A 16,205-nucleotide genomic window follows, 5' to 3' on the forward strand; every position below is an offset into this window, starting at 1 on the left:
CAAATTGGATCCGCCTTGGAAGAAGTTGTTCAGGAAGATCAAATGATCTGGTACCAAATGGATAGTTGCCCGGCTCATAATGCCCCTATGGTTAGAGAGTGCTTGGAAAATGCTTTTAACGACAATATTGGTCCGCGGTACTGGATACTTTGGCCAGCCAGGTCACCTGATCTTTCACCGAATGACTTCTCTTTGTGGGGTCATTTAAAAAGTTTAATTTATAAAAGTGTAAAATTTAAGAATCTAAACCAGTTACAAAACGCTATTTCGTTAGAATGTAATAAAATTTCCTAATATCAACTTAGTAACGTTAGAAATGAATTTTATGATCGGTTAGGATATTGTTTAGCTGTTAATGGGGAGTTGTTTGAACAATTGATGTTTTTATGTAATTCTGTATTTTTTTTAAAAAGTTATTGTATTTTATTTTATTTTTCCACACTTAGTAAAATATTAAGAGTTCTGTTCTCTCTTTTTTCGGATCTATTTTCGATCTTCTGAGTTAAACATTTACAATTATTTATTGCAATGTCTTTGGACTCGAATTTACTAACAATAGGTTTAATGGTTGAAATGGACCAGATAGGCTTGATGGGAAAATAAATTGAAAATATTTCAGATACTGCTATTGGTTTAATTAAATTCTAAGTATAATAAAATTATTTTTTTAATAATCGATAATAATAATTGTTATTGGTTTAACTTCATCGTTATTTTAAATATAAGTTTAGATAAAAAAGTAATGTTAACGTATCTTACTTTGAATGTATGGTTGTGAGATTGATAAAACGAAAAAAAAACATTTCTTGTATTTGGCTGTACGTCAGATTTTACAAAGCCTTATAACAAATTCAAGATTCGCTTATTAAAATTTTTTGAAACTTTGCACGAGGGTTTGCCAGATTGGTCTCTTCAAAAAGATATCCTACATTTTTTCTGTAAAATATACAGGGAAGCCAATAATTGACCCCCTTAAAATTTACCTGGGATTTCCTATGTTCCGCTCGGCGACGCACCACCCGGTAAATTATGATTATTATATATACAATATTTTGTTTTGTCAATCAGACTAATTAATAAAGGTCAATTTTCATGATTTTTTTGTTTTAATATACCCGACTGACCATCTTCTCGAAACAGGTATGAGCGTCCTCCTCCTCCTAGCAGAAATCCTGGGTGTGCCCTTGCATTCAGCATTTGTGAAGTTCTGTGTTTTTTCTTTAGTTTCTGGTAGAAAAAGGAAAAAGGCGATTTAGGTCGATCTTTTTACATGTAAATACCGATATTGACATAACATCATATCAAGGGGCAACCGTCATCATAAACGTAGAATAATAAAAACTCATTAAGAAAGCCTTGCGATGTGGTTGCCTTTTGCTCTAATATAGGGATGTTATCAATATTCATTTAACTTTGAATGTTGACTTCTTTAATGGAAAAAATGATTCATATTTTATTAAAGGGGAATAATATTATTTTGCGCCTGTCAAAACAAGTGACAAATTTTTATGATATTATAAAGTGTTTTTGCCATTTCTACATAAGCATTTGGCATTATTGCATCAGAGATGTTGCAATCAACTAAACGGCCCATAATTCCACGGCAATGCTAATTCAGTCATTCTAGCCTCTTAATGTTCTAAGGTTTCAGCAAACTTGCCTGATGTTTTTTGTACGGAAATTCACGGTCTGACGGTTGGGTTCATTCCACTGTATTTTTGTAGGTTAAGATTTAACAGGTTTGTTAGATATTCCTTTTATGTTCTGGTGTTAGCCCAATTCTTCTCGTGTTCTCTGTTGTTTATTTGGGTATTCCATCATCTATTTCGTTTACTTTATTAGATGTTGCACAACTAGAGGATTCATAACTCGGAGGTCCAGAGTTGATTAGAATTAGGTAGGTTCTCAGTTGTTTTAATGCTTTCAGTGCTGGGTTCAAAAGCTTTATTGTTTCCCGATCTGGGACTTCTTATACTACTCTATCTATTTGGTCTAGAGTTTTTTTAGGACATACTTGTTTCTCACTACGGCTCTCCGTTGCGTAGCCGCGTTGTTCTAATAGAACGAGTTGAATATTAGGGCATTATGTGGTGAACCTCCGTGAAGGTTTTTCCGAAATGCTATTTCTGTGAATCTGTGTCAAATCTTGTAATACAGTTTTAAATACGCATGTTGATATTACCTCTATTTAATTCATACCCTTGTTTTTCCTGTTTAGGTGGTGTCGGGTAATATAGGTTTTTTCCACCAAGAAGGCATTCCTACTGATCACAATTCTTTTGATAGACTTTGACTGTTTTCCAATGGTAAGGCATTAACCTATTCGGGTTGCTAGGCCGTAGTCTGCCATCTTATAAAATACTCAAAATGTATTACAGTATGTCTGCTGTCGCACCTCTGGCATTGATTATGTCATTCTTTTTCTTCTTTTCACATTCATTCAGTTAAGTTTGTCTTAAAAAATAACTCATATTTACAAAACTACGCTCCTCGAAAAATTGTCCACGAGCCACCACTTTTATGTATATCACGCATTACAATGTCATTAAACGAGTAGCATGGTTTAGTATGTAAACATAACAGGGCACGCAGTGTTAAATCACTGCGTTAGAATTAGAGCATCCGCCATTCGTCTGCATACGAACTGGGCTTTATCTTTTCAGCAATCCCACGAGGCGTTCCGACCGGATTTTCTTTTCACTTGACAGTTGACACTTGACAAATCATGATTACGAATTAACCTCCAAGGAGTAAAAATAAAATCCAAAGCCGGTGATTGTTTTAACCCGATTTTCATAATTCTTTTTCTCTTACATACAGACACAGAGAATATTCAGGTATAAACCGTTTGTTCAAAAGTGCAGATATGGCTCTAACAAAACCAAAATCTGAAATGACTGCAGAGGAGCTTCAAGCTAGAGAGGAAGAAGAGTTTAACACTGGTCCTCTTTCTGTACTTACACAGTCTGTAAAGAATAATACACAAGTACTTATTAACTGCAGAAATAACAAAAAATTGCTTGGAAGAATTAAGGCTTTTGATAGGCATTGTAACATGGTTCTTGAGAATGTCAAGGAAATGTGGACTGAACTTCCAAGACCTGGCAAGGGTAAGAAGAAATCAAAGCCTGTAAATAAGGACCGCTTTATTTCAAAGATGTTCCTACGAGGAGATGCTGTTATTATGGTTGTAAGAAACCCTCTCGCAAGTGGTAGTTAAGCTTTACTGACCCAAGTAATATTCACTCGGGATGAGGCAGACCTGGAGAATATTTGCCACATAGTTAATTTATGTTCCCTTACTGTTAAGAGATTTTAGTTTTAGTTTCACTTGTCTAAACCACTTTAGGCTTAAAATGATTTTTGATAAGTCTTTGATAAATAAATTTTTCTTTTTCTTCTTGTTTTTTTAATTATATGTTACATTGACATATTTTCCTGTAATTATAAGTTAATTGGACTATAGAAATATTTATGAAATAGTAGAATACTTTTGGGATGTGTGGGAAGCTAGCGTCCGATCGTATCCAGTAACCAAATCGAGAACGCAGCATATGTCGGCAGCAGCATTATAGTTCGCGCTTCCTGTTGTTTAATCAATAAAATGCCCGTATCTCCTGAAATTCCCAAGATATTTTAATAATTCTTTGACGAGATATTAACAATGAATACCTAAATCGAATTATGGTGCTCCCAAACCTCTTCAAACTAAGGTTTCGTTGTGAAAATTACTTTGAAAGTCAAATGTTAAAGAGATGAAAAAGGCTCTAACTCCCATATGATTTGGATAACACTTTTTTCTACAATAGATCATAAATATCTAAACCGACTTTACTTGGTTGCAAACCTCTACAAACGAAAGTTTTTTTGTAATATTGTGATCAACATCGGATATCGAAAGGAAAACGTCGATAAAAACATAGTCCAGCTCTAAATTCTATATTAAGCAGGTTATGTTTGTGATTTTTGTAAATAGAAACAAAATACAAACAGCATTCGGCTTGCGATCGCGAGACAGCTACATTACATTTTTGGAGGCTGTGTTTCCATCTTGTTCTACTAATTTATTTTCTGTTTGTGCGCGTGTAAAAGGTAAGTTGAGCTTACTCTAAGTGGTTAAAGCTTTCTACATACTAGCTTGCTTTTATTTGCTTTTTGGCTTAAAAATTTCCATTTTGTGCATGCTTATTTCCAATTACATTGCTTAAAGTTAAAGTATTATGAGTGAAGCAGGGGTGGCGGCCCCCCCCAGCCCATGGCATTAATGCCAAAAGAATGTGACCCTATAGATAATGGCAATGTTGATGTTTGTAGTATTTCAATAGAGGCTTCAAATACTAAAAAAAACAACCTTGAAAAAGAACCAGTTTTTTATTCTAAAAATGATACTGGCCCATTTCTTGTCTATTTAGAATCCACCGAAAAGAACCGAAAGTGGGTTTTAATGTAGGCAAATTTAATAATATTAAAATTGCTAGAGACATTTTTAACCTAAATCTGACAGACGTTGAAAAAATTAAAAATAAAGGCTTAAACAGAATCTCTGTAGAATTCATTAATTTTCTGTCTGCAAATAATTTTGTTAAAAACAAAACCCTGTTAAATAAGGGCTATAAAATCTATATTCCATTTAACTTTGTGACTTGTAAAGGGTTAGTCAGGCAAATCGACATAGAAATAGGCGAAAAAGAAATATTAGAATGTTCTAAAACTGATACCGGCATAGAAATTCTAGAGGTTAAAAGATTAAACCGAAAAATAATTAAAGACAAAGATATAACATATGAACCCACTGGCTCAGTTCTTATTACATTTAAAGGTGTTTGTCTTCCCAAATCCCTAAATATCTACAGACTGGAAAGACCCATTTCTATATACATCTCCCCTGTAATGCAGTGCTTTAGATGTTTATGGTATGGTCATACTCGCACTAACTGTAAAGGCAAAGAAAGGTGCTTCACAGACAAAAGCTGCCCCGAATATACTAGGCAAAAAAACATAAAAGAGTTAATGGCATTCGAAAATATTCCCTTTTTTGATGCAAGCGAAATTGTTAAAAAGACCTATTTGACACATAATGAATTTGTATATCATCCTTCTGACTTCCCTAATATTAAAAACCTAAATAGTCCTGAAAAGAACAATCTAAAAGAGAATGTAATCCAACCATCACAAAGACGAACCCAACATGCAAAAACTGACCCTATTAAAAGGTCATACCAACAAGTAGTCTCTGAAAATAATAAAAAGAAAAGAATAATTCATAAAGGTTATGATGTAAAGGCACATAATGATAACTTAATTTCCCCTAACTCTAGACCCCAAAAAGAAACTGCAGTTCATAGTTTTAATTCTCATGAATCTTCTTGGTACCCAGATGAAGTTAAAAGCATCATCGATGCATTTTTAAACATGTCAGAAAACAATAAAAGAACAATAAAAACCTTTTTATTCAATCAAAATTTTGATATGGATATTGATCCCGGCTCTCAGTCAGATTCATTTAACTAAAAACAATTTTCAAATTCAAATTTTTTCAAATTCAAATATGCTTTATTGTTTGAACAAAATATTGTTATAAACAAAGCTTCACCTAATCCTAAGGAGACAGAGTTACAAGGTTAAAATTATATTTAAAAATACAAGTTACAATGACAAAACAAAGTTAAACAGTTAAAATTTACATTTTTTTTTTTTTGAATTAACAAAATCAACTATATCTAACTTTTCTTAACTAAGTACAGCTCAACATTTAGGGATAAAAAAAAGAAAAACATTTAAAACAAACAGGTTAGGAAAAGAGCTAGGTCTCCCTTAATTAATTAAAATCTGATTGTCGTTCAAATATTCAGCCACAGAGTAATAAGCTCGACCACTCAGAAATCTCCTCAAGAGAAACTTAAATTTGATGAGAAATTTTGCCCCTCTAATGTCCTCTGGTAGGTGGTTAAAGATTTTTATACCTTCATAAAAAATTGATCTCTTTACCAAGGCAGATGTTGGAATGGGAAGCCGCAAATTATTCCGCTGGCGAGTGACATATCGTGGATTCTGTAGGACAAACCTGTATTGATGGGAGAAAATAAGGCATGCCACCTCCTGTATGTATAGGCAGTAGATTGTAAGAATGCCCTCCCTGATAAAATATGGTCGGCATGATTCCCTAGGTGATATCCCGCATATATAACGCACAGCACGTTTCTGTAGAATAAACAACATCTGTAGAAGATAGTTGCTTGCACTACCCCAAAAGCAGACACCATACCTGAAATGGGACTTTAATGATAGTAAATTTGCCCTGAACCACTCATATATAAGTTGAAGATCAGCCAACATGGCTATTCTCAAAGAGTCGGTATCATACCCATGCCAGAGAGGTGGTGTCGTCAGTAAAGAGCGTGAATTTTCCCTGGATATTAAGTCGGATGAGGTCATTAATATATAGGAGAAAAAGTATTGGACAGAAGACAGAAGGGATATTGGTCTAAAGTTTGATGGTTCAGCGAGGCTGCCCGTCTTATGAATTGGGATAACCTTAGCAGATTTTAGGCAAGCGGGAAAGGTGCCCATAACCCATGATGTGTTATAGCTTCAACAAGGACACTCAGAGAGAAGTCTGGCATGTTCAGGAGTATTTTGGCAGATAGGCCATCCTCCCCGGCTGAGTTTTTGTTTTTTATATAAGTCAATACCTCCTTAAGCTCAACCAAGTCTGTAGGTATAAAGAAAAATGATCCCTGAATACTGGTGCTTGATAAATAAGTAAGTGGATCTGTTGTTGGGAAACCCAAATCTTTATGGATTTTATCAGCAATTCCAATAAAAAAGTCACTTATATGACTAGCAGAACATTCAGGGACTGCCATGGAATAATTGCTGTATGATTGATGGATATCATTAACAATCTTCCAGCATTCTTTAGACTTGTTTGTGGCCTTATTTAGGCAATTTGAGTAGAAGGATTTTTTGGCGATTTTTATTAGTCGCCGATACAAAGACCTATAAGAGTTAAAATATTGATGAAAAGCTGGGCAATTCGTGAACTTTCTTGATGTGTGAAGGGATCTCAAATTTCTACATGAGTTTTAAGTCCCCTAGTTAACCATGACTTCTTTTTCTTTTTTGGTCTAATTTTCACCATGGGAAAAGAGATATCAAAGACGTTTATCAATTTCCAGTGGAAACACGACAATGGATCCGTCGAATTCAACACGCTTTCCCATCCAGCAGCCACACACGAGTCATGGAATCTGTCGTAGTACCGCCTGCTGAAAATTCGACCGTAGGAGCACTCAGCAGTTTTGGGGCATTTCCCTTCACTGATTTCACAGATCACTGCCTCGTGGTCCGACATGCCAGAATTCACAACAGTGCAATCCACCATATGTTCGGGATAATTAGTGCAAACATAGTCAATGGTGCTGGACTTTCTCTTCACATTAATGTCAGGAGTAAATAATTTAAAGATCATCTTTTGGAATCTAAGAAGTATAAACTCTAACAGGGGCAACTTAATAAACCTAATTTACAATGAAATCCCTGACATTTTTTTAATAAATGAATCATGGCTGAAAACCTCTGATAACTTTAAACTAAATTCTTACAACATAGTTAGGCAGGATAGAAATGATGGTTATGGCGGAGTGCTCACATGTATCAAAAATAATCTTATCTTTAAGACAATTAAATCTTTTTCTTCCGATCACGTACAATATATTATAATTGAGATAGGTAAATTGCAAGTGGTTAACTTTTATTATAACTCACATAATCACATTAATGAGGACATCCTTAATGATCTAATATCTTTTAACCCTAAAAATATTATTATAATGGGAGATTTTAACTCTCATTCTCCCTTGTGGGATAAAGCTACACCCAATAAAGGAGGCAGAATAATAAATGATTTTATTTCAAACAATGGACTTGTAATCATGAATGATGGTTCACCAACACTTTTTCAACTGTCCCTGTCATTGCCAAGTGCTGTAGACTTAACTATGGTAAGCGGAAATTTAGCTTTACAAGCAACCTGGAACACTATCAGGGATTGTGGAAACAGTGACCACTTTCTTATACGTTTTATACTTAACAACCATGACAATAATGATTTACACATCATTAGGCCCTATAATATTAGAAACTTCAAAAAAGTGGATTGGGAAAGTTTTCATGATAAAGTGTTAATAACCCTTTCAGATTTGAATTACAACCTGTCTTATAACGAATTAATTGGTCATATAAACATGGTAGCCGATCAGGTAATCCCAATTAAAACAGTTGGCACGTTTAAAAAAAGGGGTAATCCGTGGTGGGATGTTGATTGTACATCCTGGATCAGGGAAAGCAAAACGGCCATAGCAACTTTTAATAATAACCCATCAATAGAAAATTATATTGCAGCCAAAGGCCATAGCCATACTAGAAAAAAATTAAATGATAAAAAAAAGAAAAAATTTATGAAAGACTATTTTGTGAAACTTTAAATAGAAATTCTAGTATTAAATATGTTTGGAACAAGGTCAAAAAATTTAACAACAACTCTAAAGTAAACCGATTTAATGTTACAATTTCAGACAACTTTAAACAATTGATTCTTAATAATATGACAGTTGTAAATGTAGACCCCAACTTTAACTTTGTTCGGGACAATGATACTGAGAACATAAAGCATGTCACTAGTTTCTTAAAGCCAGAGAGGGATCCATCAAATCCCGAAAATTATAGACCAATTGTGTTATCTTCATGCGGAGCCAAAATCTTAGAAATTATGGTTAAAAATCGTCTAGACTGGCAATTGGAACATAACTTAGAATTTTCACATAAACAGACAGGTTTTCGCAAGGGAAAGGGTATATACAATAATATTGCATATATCACTTCATACATTACCCTTGCTTTTCAATCCTCCGAATCAGTTATTGCCGTTTTTTTAGATATCAAGGCAGCATACGATAACGTAAATATATACAAACTTTAGGACAAAATTAATAAGTATATATATTAAATTTATTTAAGTATATATAAAGCAGAAATAATTGCAATATATGATGCCATTAAAACTGCTATTAACCAAAAAATTAAAAATGCGATAGTCTTTTCAGATTCAAAGGAGCCATAACAAAACTCTGCAACCCTTCCTTTGCAGCTAACTCCGAACATTGGGTTTTGTCTACAAAAAGGCTGATTGTCACAACTAACAAAAATGATTATAACATCAAATTATCCTGGATTCCAGGACACTCTGGTATAACCGGAAATACGGAGGCAGATACTCTGGCCAAGATTGGGACAGACTTAAATATTCCTAGAAAAATGTTATATGACATAAAAGATATTTTTAATCCTCTTAAGCAAGAAATTTCAAACGTCTTGAAAAATAAATGGAAAGCTTTGGTTACATCGAAACATCACGGCTATGCTGGGGTTCAATCTACTTTTAACAGTAAAAAATGGTAGCCAATTTGACCTATAGGGATAGAAAACACGTTACAACAATAATTAGAATGCGCACAGGTCATTGCCTGACTAATGCCCATCTATATAAGATTAAAATGAAAGATAGCCCTTATTGCGACTGCGGTATGTTTGATAACCTAAACCACATATTTTTTGAATGCCCTATTAATAATATACCCGATCTAGACTTGTATAAAATCTTTGTATTGAAAAAGAAAATATCACCATTATCCATAACTCAAATTCTGTCTGCCCCCGACGACGAATCAATAGAAATAATCATGCGATTTATAAACATCAATAAGATTAAACTTTGAAGCTCAACTATCCAATACCACTCTTGTATCCTACAATCCCGCTTGTTTTAGTGCTTGGTGTGGTCCGTCATTCCGTTTGTTGTAATACTAACGTTTTCCTCCCGTATTATAGCCACAAACCATAAAGACAAAGCTATAGTCACAAGCTAAACAGAACGAGCAAAGTTGTAATATAAGAAGATATTTCGGAGATTCCTGCATGGTCCAGAGCCAGACATAGAAGGAGTCTCCCCCAAATCGGGCTGGCAATTGCCTTGCAGCAAAGCCATCAACTAAACAAGACAAGACAACAAGACAAAATACAAACAGAACATCTGTATTCCTTTCTTAAAAATCTTAAAATTAACACACGCAATGGCAAGTTCAAGCAAAGGTCTCAATAACTTCCAGGGCTTTAAAAAAGTTTTGGATCAGGCAAAAAATATTATAGTTCTCAGTGGCGCAGGAATTTCAGCGGAATCTGGTATTCCTGTGTTTAGGGGTTTAACAGGTATATGGAGAAATCACAAACCTACATCACTGGCTACACCAGAAGCCTTTACGGCTAATCCAGCCTTAGTATGGGAATTTTACCATTACAGGAGGTGTGTGGCATTTAATGCACCACCAAACAATGTAGATACCTTTTTTACAATTTTTTCTTTTAAATTTAAATTAAAGGTTTTTAGGCTCATCTTGCATTAGCTAAATTTGAGCAAGATTGCAAAACTCAGAATAAAAATTTTCATATTATCACTCAAAATGTTGATGGTTTACATCATAGAGCTGGATCAAAAAATGTGCTAGAACTACATGGGGCTCTGAGCAAAATCCGATGTACCCACTGTGAACAAGTAGAAGAAAACTGGGAAAATCCTATCTGTGAAGCTCTCAAAGACAGAGGGTAAGCTTTGTAAATGTTTAATAGACCTGTTAACTTAGTTAGTAAGTAACACATTTCTTACATCAGCCAATGCAAAGATTTTTATGTTTTAGTCTTTAGATCCCATACTTTAGTATTTTTTTTTAAGATGTACTAATTATATATTTATATGTAGGTGGATTCTTCATCTTTGCTATCATGTTAGTTGAATGATTATGCTTCTGCACCACTCATATTAGAGGTAGTTTCAAGTTGGTATTTCTATTTTGTCAACAATATTCCAAATTATGTTATCGAAAAAATTAGTTTAATTTTCATGTGTCTTTAAAACCTTTAAAAAATTAAATTAAATTTTTGCCGCCCAATGTCATTCTTCCAGTAAGTTTTTTCAAAAACATAGCGAAAAAGTGGTATAACTTGGAGAGTTATATCATTTTTCCTCGTAAAAGTTAACCAAATTTCACAAAACTGATGAACCAAAGAAAAATAATAGCTGTAGTATGCTTACTATGATATCTATTACTGATAAAAGTGTTCAAAAAATATAGAGCTTGGAGAGCAAAACATCACTACTACTTATCTTACATACTAAACTTACAGTAAGGAGAGTAAGAACAAGTTATTAAACAAATTAATCTTTATCAGCATCGGACAATGGAACACTGTCAACAGCATCTTCTTTTGTCAGTAAGTCCAGGAAGAACTGATGCTGAATCGGGGGAATCCACTGAAGAAGTTCTATCATATCTTATTTCATAGCTACAGTAACTGATCTAGGAGTATCATACAGTGGTTGTAAGCTTGCAGAAGAAAAGGAAGTACGGGGTCTTCCCTTGGCTGATTTTTTTAGATCCAAACTACTAAACTCCACATCATTATTCAATGTTTCCTTATACAAGAGTTCGTAAGGAATGCTGTCAAACTGTAGCCACTGGACTTGCAACCACTTGAAAGGCACTTTATTATTGTTTGTTTTACTTTTCGTGACTGACTGTTCCAAATTCTTAGTCAAAAAAAAATTATTTTGTTGCATTTCGTACACCTGAAACTTGGATTTTCTTGCATTGCGAATTACTTGAATCCAGTCATCTTTACTGTAGATTGAGGCCGGCTTGGCTGCCCTTTCGATGGAGTGACCAGACACCATAAACTTGTGATCAATCTTACTAACGTTATTATTAGGACTCTGAACTATCGCTTTCCAAATCAGTGACAACTTTAGGTTTCTGTTTTAACCAGTGCATCCATCACTGTAGGCAATGATATGGTCAAACACAGTGAAGTTCGATGTGTTTCGTGAGGCATGACCCGATTTCCTGAGAACCCCTAGAGGCCACTGTTTCATCCCAGATGTACATAAATGCTTGGCCAGTTAAAGTGTGATGAATACCCAAGTTATAAACGTACATATTACGCTTATAGTATGCATTTGATGTAGAAAGTTTGGGGAAAGCTAACGTTTTCTGAAGATCGAAGGTCAAAACAACAGTAGAGTCTAAGTTTCTTGACGTTTCTGTATCTTCCTTTAAGGCACTTCTTGCCCGTTCGGCTTTTCTCAGATGCAGCTGATGCTCAGTCTCTAGTTCTTTCTTTTGAGGTCCGTCGGGTAAAATGGATGTTTTAATTTTGTACTTGTCACACCTTGCACAAGTGTCCTTCCTAGGGCTATGGAACGACAGGTTGAATTCCTTATTGAATGCGTCCCTATATAGATATGTTCTTTAATAATTTGCTCCTGAGGTAAACCTTTTTCATCGCAGTATTGTATATACAAATTATATAATTTTCGAATGTTGAGATCAGGGCTTAAGAATTTCCTGTTTGTGTTATGAGCCCTGGTATAGTGACTTTCAAATCGCGGGAAAAGCCCAATATGTTCCCTCACAACATTAAGTGTTTCTTCAGATGTTTTGTGCACACATTCCTTTTTCCCACGAAGATCTCCTGATATATTACCCATTTCTTCCTTTTTTACTTTCTGTTTTATTATTTAAAATGTATTTGTAAGTAACAGACTTAGGCCCCTTTGATGTATCAGCCAGCTCATTAGGACGGCGTTGTTTCACGGGAACTCTTTGGACAAGTCCAGAAACATAAGCATTTTGTCGAGAAAAACTCCAAAAACGAGAAAACATGCCGTTTCTTTCCTCCTCGCTAAAAAAGTTCTTGCAACGCTTTACACAGCCACATGTGCTGTTTTCAAAACTCTTTGCAGGAATTATCATGCCTTTACCAGTAACATACTGCTTGCCGGTGTTCCTCAATATTTTTGCCTTGGTTTTCTTATGCTCGTTATCATGTCGCACACGTTTTTCCCTCTTTGTACACCATTTTCGTTACTATCTAAATTCAAATCACTCATTTGTTCCGTAAACAAAACCACGTTTTTCAACAAACTAAAGAAATAATAAAACTTTGATGCTATCTAGTCAACCACAAAGTACGCACTACGTACCATAACACTAAAAAAACCTGACTAAACAAGAAAAAGCGAGTTTAATAGGACCTGGCGCGACATCGGAACAGCGCGGTGCCTTGACTTATACCACTATTCCAGCGAACGAATCCATTATGTTGAGAGGAATAACGTTAGGAAGCTCTTATCTTAGCTAAGTTAAAATTTTGACTTATACCAGTTTTCGACTGAATATATTAGACCAGTAGAAAAATAATTAATGGTATAACTCAAAAATTAAAAAATACTGATATATACCACTTTTCCTCTGAGCGGCTCATCTATCAATTTAAATTAGATCAAAACAAATTTTTTCTTAAAATAATGATATGCATAAATATAGAGTAGAATAGCTAAATTTATGACTATTGCAGTCCGAAAACTACTATTAATTTCTAATTTTCTGTTATCCCGCTTCTATTATTATTAACTCACAGAAAATGTTCTTATCTCTTTAAAAGACAGGACAAATATTTTATTTTCTATTCACGTTTTAGCACTACATATTGGGTGAAGTTTAGTAATATATTTTTAGAGATCCCAATGTGACAGAGAAAAGCCTTCCACCTATAGATATTGCAGAGTTGCCAAAATGCAAAACCTGTGGAAAATTAGCAAGACCCCATATTGTCTGGTTTGGTGAAAATCTTGATTTAAATCTCTTCGAACAAGCTAGTAAGTATATCATCAACACCAAACCTTTTAATCATCTTGATTTATTGAAAGTACCATAAACATAATTATCCTTATATTTTATACCCTTTTTTTAGGGAATTTGGTGGAGGCTTGTGATTTGTGTTTATTGGTAGGAACTTCTTCAGTTGTAATGCCAGCAGCCATGTTTGCACCTCTTGTAGCAGAAAGGGGTTACCCTGTTGCTGAGTTTAATCTTAATGACGCATCTGGTCAAGAGAATTTCCAGTTTCATTTTCCAGGACCTTGTGGGACATGTTTGCCTAAGGCTTTGGGTTATGAAGACTAGTTTAAGTATTTTATAATAGATGCCTTTATGATGTAATTTTCCCAAGTATTAATATTTGAAAATGAATGTTAAACAGTCAACTGTTATAGAACAACAAATGTAAATAAATTATTTTTATTTATTTCTGAATGTTTTAATTAAGTTAAAATAATCTGATGATTATTTATCCAAATAAACACATTAATAGAGATCAATTATAATCAAATAAAACTCTCAACTAAGCCTTAAAATATAATATCTAATCAATTGATCCAAAACATGTTTAAAAAATAGACCAAAATCGTCCTAAAACATGTTTAATTTTTCTTTAAACTGTGTTAAACTCTATGACACTGTTATGCAACTCTCCTTTACAATCTGTTTAAGTCACATATTTTGCATACAATCTTGGCGAGTTTAGAGGATAAAAAAAAACAATAATTTTGTAAGATGCCCTTTTATTTCAAACAAAAAAATTACATTTTTTCACTTATTTATTGGACTTGCCGCCTTAGAGAGATGCTCGTTAGTTATTTAATGTATAATTAAATGAATATTGTTTCAAAGATTCGTTACCTATTTTTAACCGGAATATGATATTAAGTCAGACATATACACCAACGATTTAAAAATTATTAATGAATTAACGAATTTAATAACTAAGCGCTACAATAAAAATAGATTTAATATTACAGTTTAGATTACAAAAATACCAATCTGAGAATATGTTTAAGTTATGGCTAACTATAAATTAAATAATGGTATATTTACACCCTACAAGTGAAACTGGATAACTAAATCTTAATACTGTGTAATGTATGAAATTCATAGAAAGAAAAGGGTGGCAGTCGAAATTTCGGTGCTCTATATATTTTAATCTTGATGCAGCTCGTAGCAAATCTTTGAAAATTGTTCTTGTACCATTTTCAATTCTAAGTGCAGACCATTTTTTTCCAAGTGTTACACTTTCTGTGTGTAAACAAAAATCTGTTTTTTTAAATACATATATATTTTTTAAATATTCTGAAAAACATATCTTGTTAACCTCATTTCTAGATCCTCCTCTTTATAATGAATTTGTCTTCAGACTATTTCAATGTTTTTAAAACATATTAGACAAGCAAAATAGATTAGAAAATTCAGTTTTAATTTTTAACCCTATCTAATTTTTCAAAAGCAAATATCTTAAATTTACATTCATATTAATTTTTCTATTTGAGCGCTATGTGGTGGATAAGATCCAAGTCAATATGTTCTTCCGCTATACTTTACAATATATAGAAAATACGAACAAAAATTGTAATATAATGCCAGTTTCTGGGACCAAGAAGTAATACCGACTATATAAAATACCCGTAATATTATCAGTAAGAATTCATCATTTACAATACGAAGGCGAATATCGATTCTTTATCTTCCATAAATAATAAGTGCATTTTCATATAACAATAAAGGATTTATAAAACAAAATTAAGGTTGAAATTAAATTAATAACAATGTCCAATTAAAAAGTTTTGTTCTGTAGTTACTGAAAACTAGTTTTTCTGTCAAATGTACGTGTTCTTTGAGACTAAATTGAGAGCTAAGAGAATTGCGTCTAAAAGAGCATTTTGGTATTTAATACTAAAAGAAGGTATAATAAAGCCGATTTACTAAAAGGAATACTCATAGGAATATATATCACAGACTACATCTATAACATCAAAGACCTGCCTTTTCTCCTGTAAATCGCCAAATTTAGAACTTATTATATTACAAACTTACGATTAAATAGATACCTTGTTTATTCTTTCATATATCGAGGTAATCGATGTTATAAAAGAGTACAGTATTTGTACGGGTTGATTACTTTACCACAAATTTACAACTATAAAACTTTTTTAAAGTCAATGGTTTGAGAAGGGCAAAGGTGACTAAAAATAAAATATGTTCTATTGAAATTGTAACCTCTAAAAATATATATTATTTATACATACAATAAAGAACCTAAGGCTTATTCCACACAGATCATGCAATCCTTATACAATGTACCATAAGGCACTTTAGAATGCCTTAACTAACTCAACATTAATTAAAGTTATGTTGAAGGACGTTTAAATGAAGGTGGTAGATTACATATAATAGGATGGTTTTATTTTTAATTAAAGTATC

At 33.4% G+C, this 16,205-nt stretch overlaps 2 protein-coding genes across 2 annotated transcripts; both read left to right on the forward strand.

The window, feature by feature from the left end:
* The first annotated feature begins 2,715 nt into the window (after window positions 1–2,715).
* LOC126748768 (small nuclear ribonucleoprotein Sm D2) lies at window positions 2,716–3,400 on the forward strand. The gene has a single exon (XM_050458214.1). The coding sequence runs from the start codon at window positions 2,867–2,869 to the stop codon at window positions 3,218–3,220; it is 354 nt and encodes a 117-aa protein (XP_050314171.1). The 5' UTR covers window positions 2,716–2,866; the 3' UTR covers window positions 3,221–3,400.
* Window positions 3,401–3,683: 283 nt separating this feature from the next.
* Window positions 3,684–14,196, forward strand: LOC126748767 (NAD-dependent protein deacylase-like). The gene is made up of 5 exons (XM_050458213.1): window positions 3,684–4,092; window positions 9,889–10,391; window positions 10,445–10,659; window positions 13,629–13,768; window positions 13,864–14,196. Exons 2-5 carry the CDS (start codon window positions 10,131–10,133, stop codon window positions 14,073–14,075), a joined length of 828 nt encoding a protein of 275 aa, XP_050314170.1. The 5' UTR covers window positions 3,684–4,092; window positions 9,889–10,130; the 3' UTR covers window positions 14,076–14,196.
* Window positions 14,197–16,205: the final 2,009 nt, after the last annotated feature.

The sequence above is a fragment of the Anthonomus grandis genome, chromosome 22 (assembly GCF_022605725.1).
Source record: "Anthonomus grandis grandis chromosome 22, icAntGran1.3, whole genome shotgun sequence".
In the NCBI taxonomy this organism is placed as follows: Eukaryota; Metazoa; Arthropoda; class Insecta; order Coleoptera; family Curculionidae; genus Anthonomus; species Anthonomus grandis.

Excerpts from the sequence above, each read along its gene's own strand:
- LOC126748768 (XM_050458214.1), top strand. The coding sequence starts at position 2,867 with ATGGCTCTAACAAAACCAAAATCTGAAATGACTGCAGAGGAGCTTCAA.
- LOC126748767 (XM_050458213.1), top strand. The coding sequence starts at position 10,131 with ATGGCAAGTTCAAGCAAAGGTCTCAATAACTTCCAGGGCTTTAAAAAA. Across the intron at positions 10,660-13,628 it reads GAAGCTCTCAAAGACAGAGG|AGATCCCAATGTGACAGAGA; the intron begins GTAAGCTTTGTA and ends ATATATTTTTAG. Across the intron at positions 13,769-13,863 it reads AAATCTCTTCGAACAAGCTA|GGAATTTGGTGGAGGCTTGT; the intron begins GTAAGTATATCA and ends CCCTTTTTTTAG.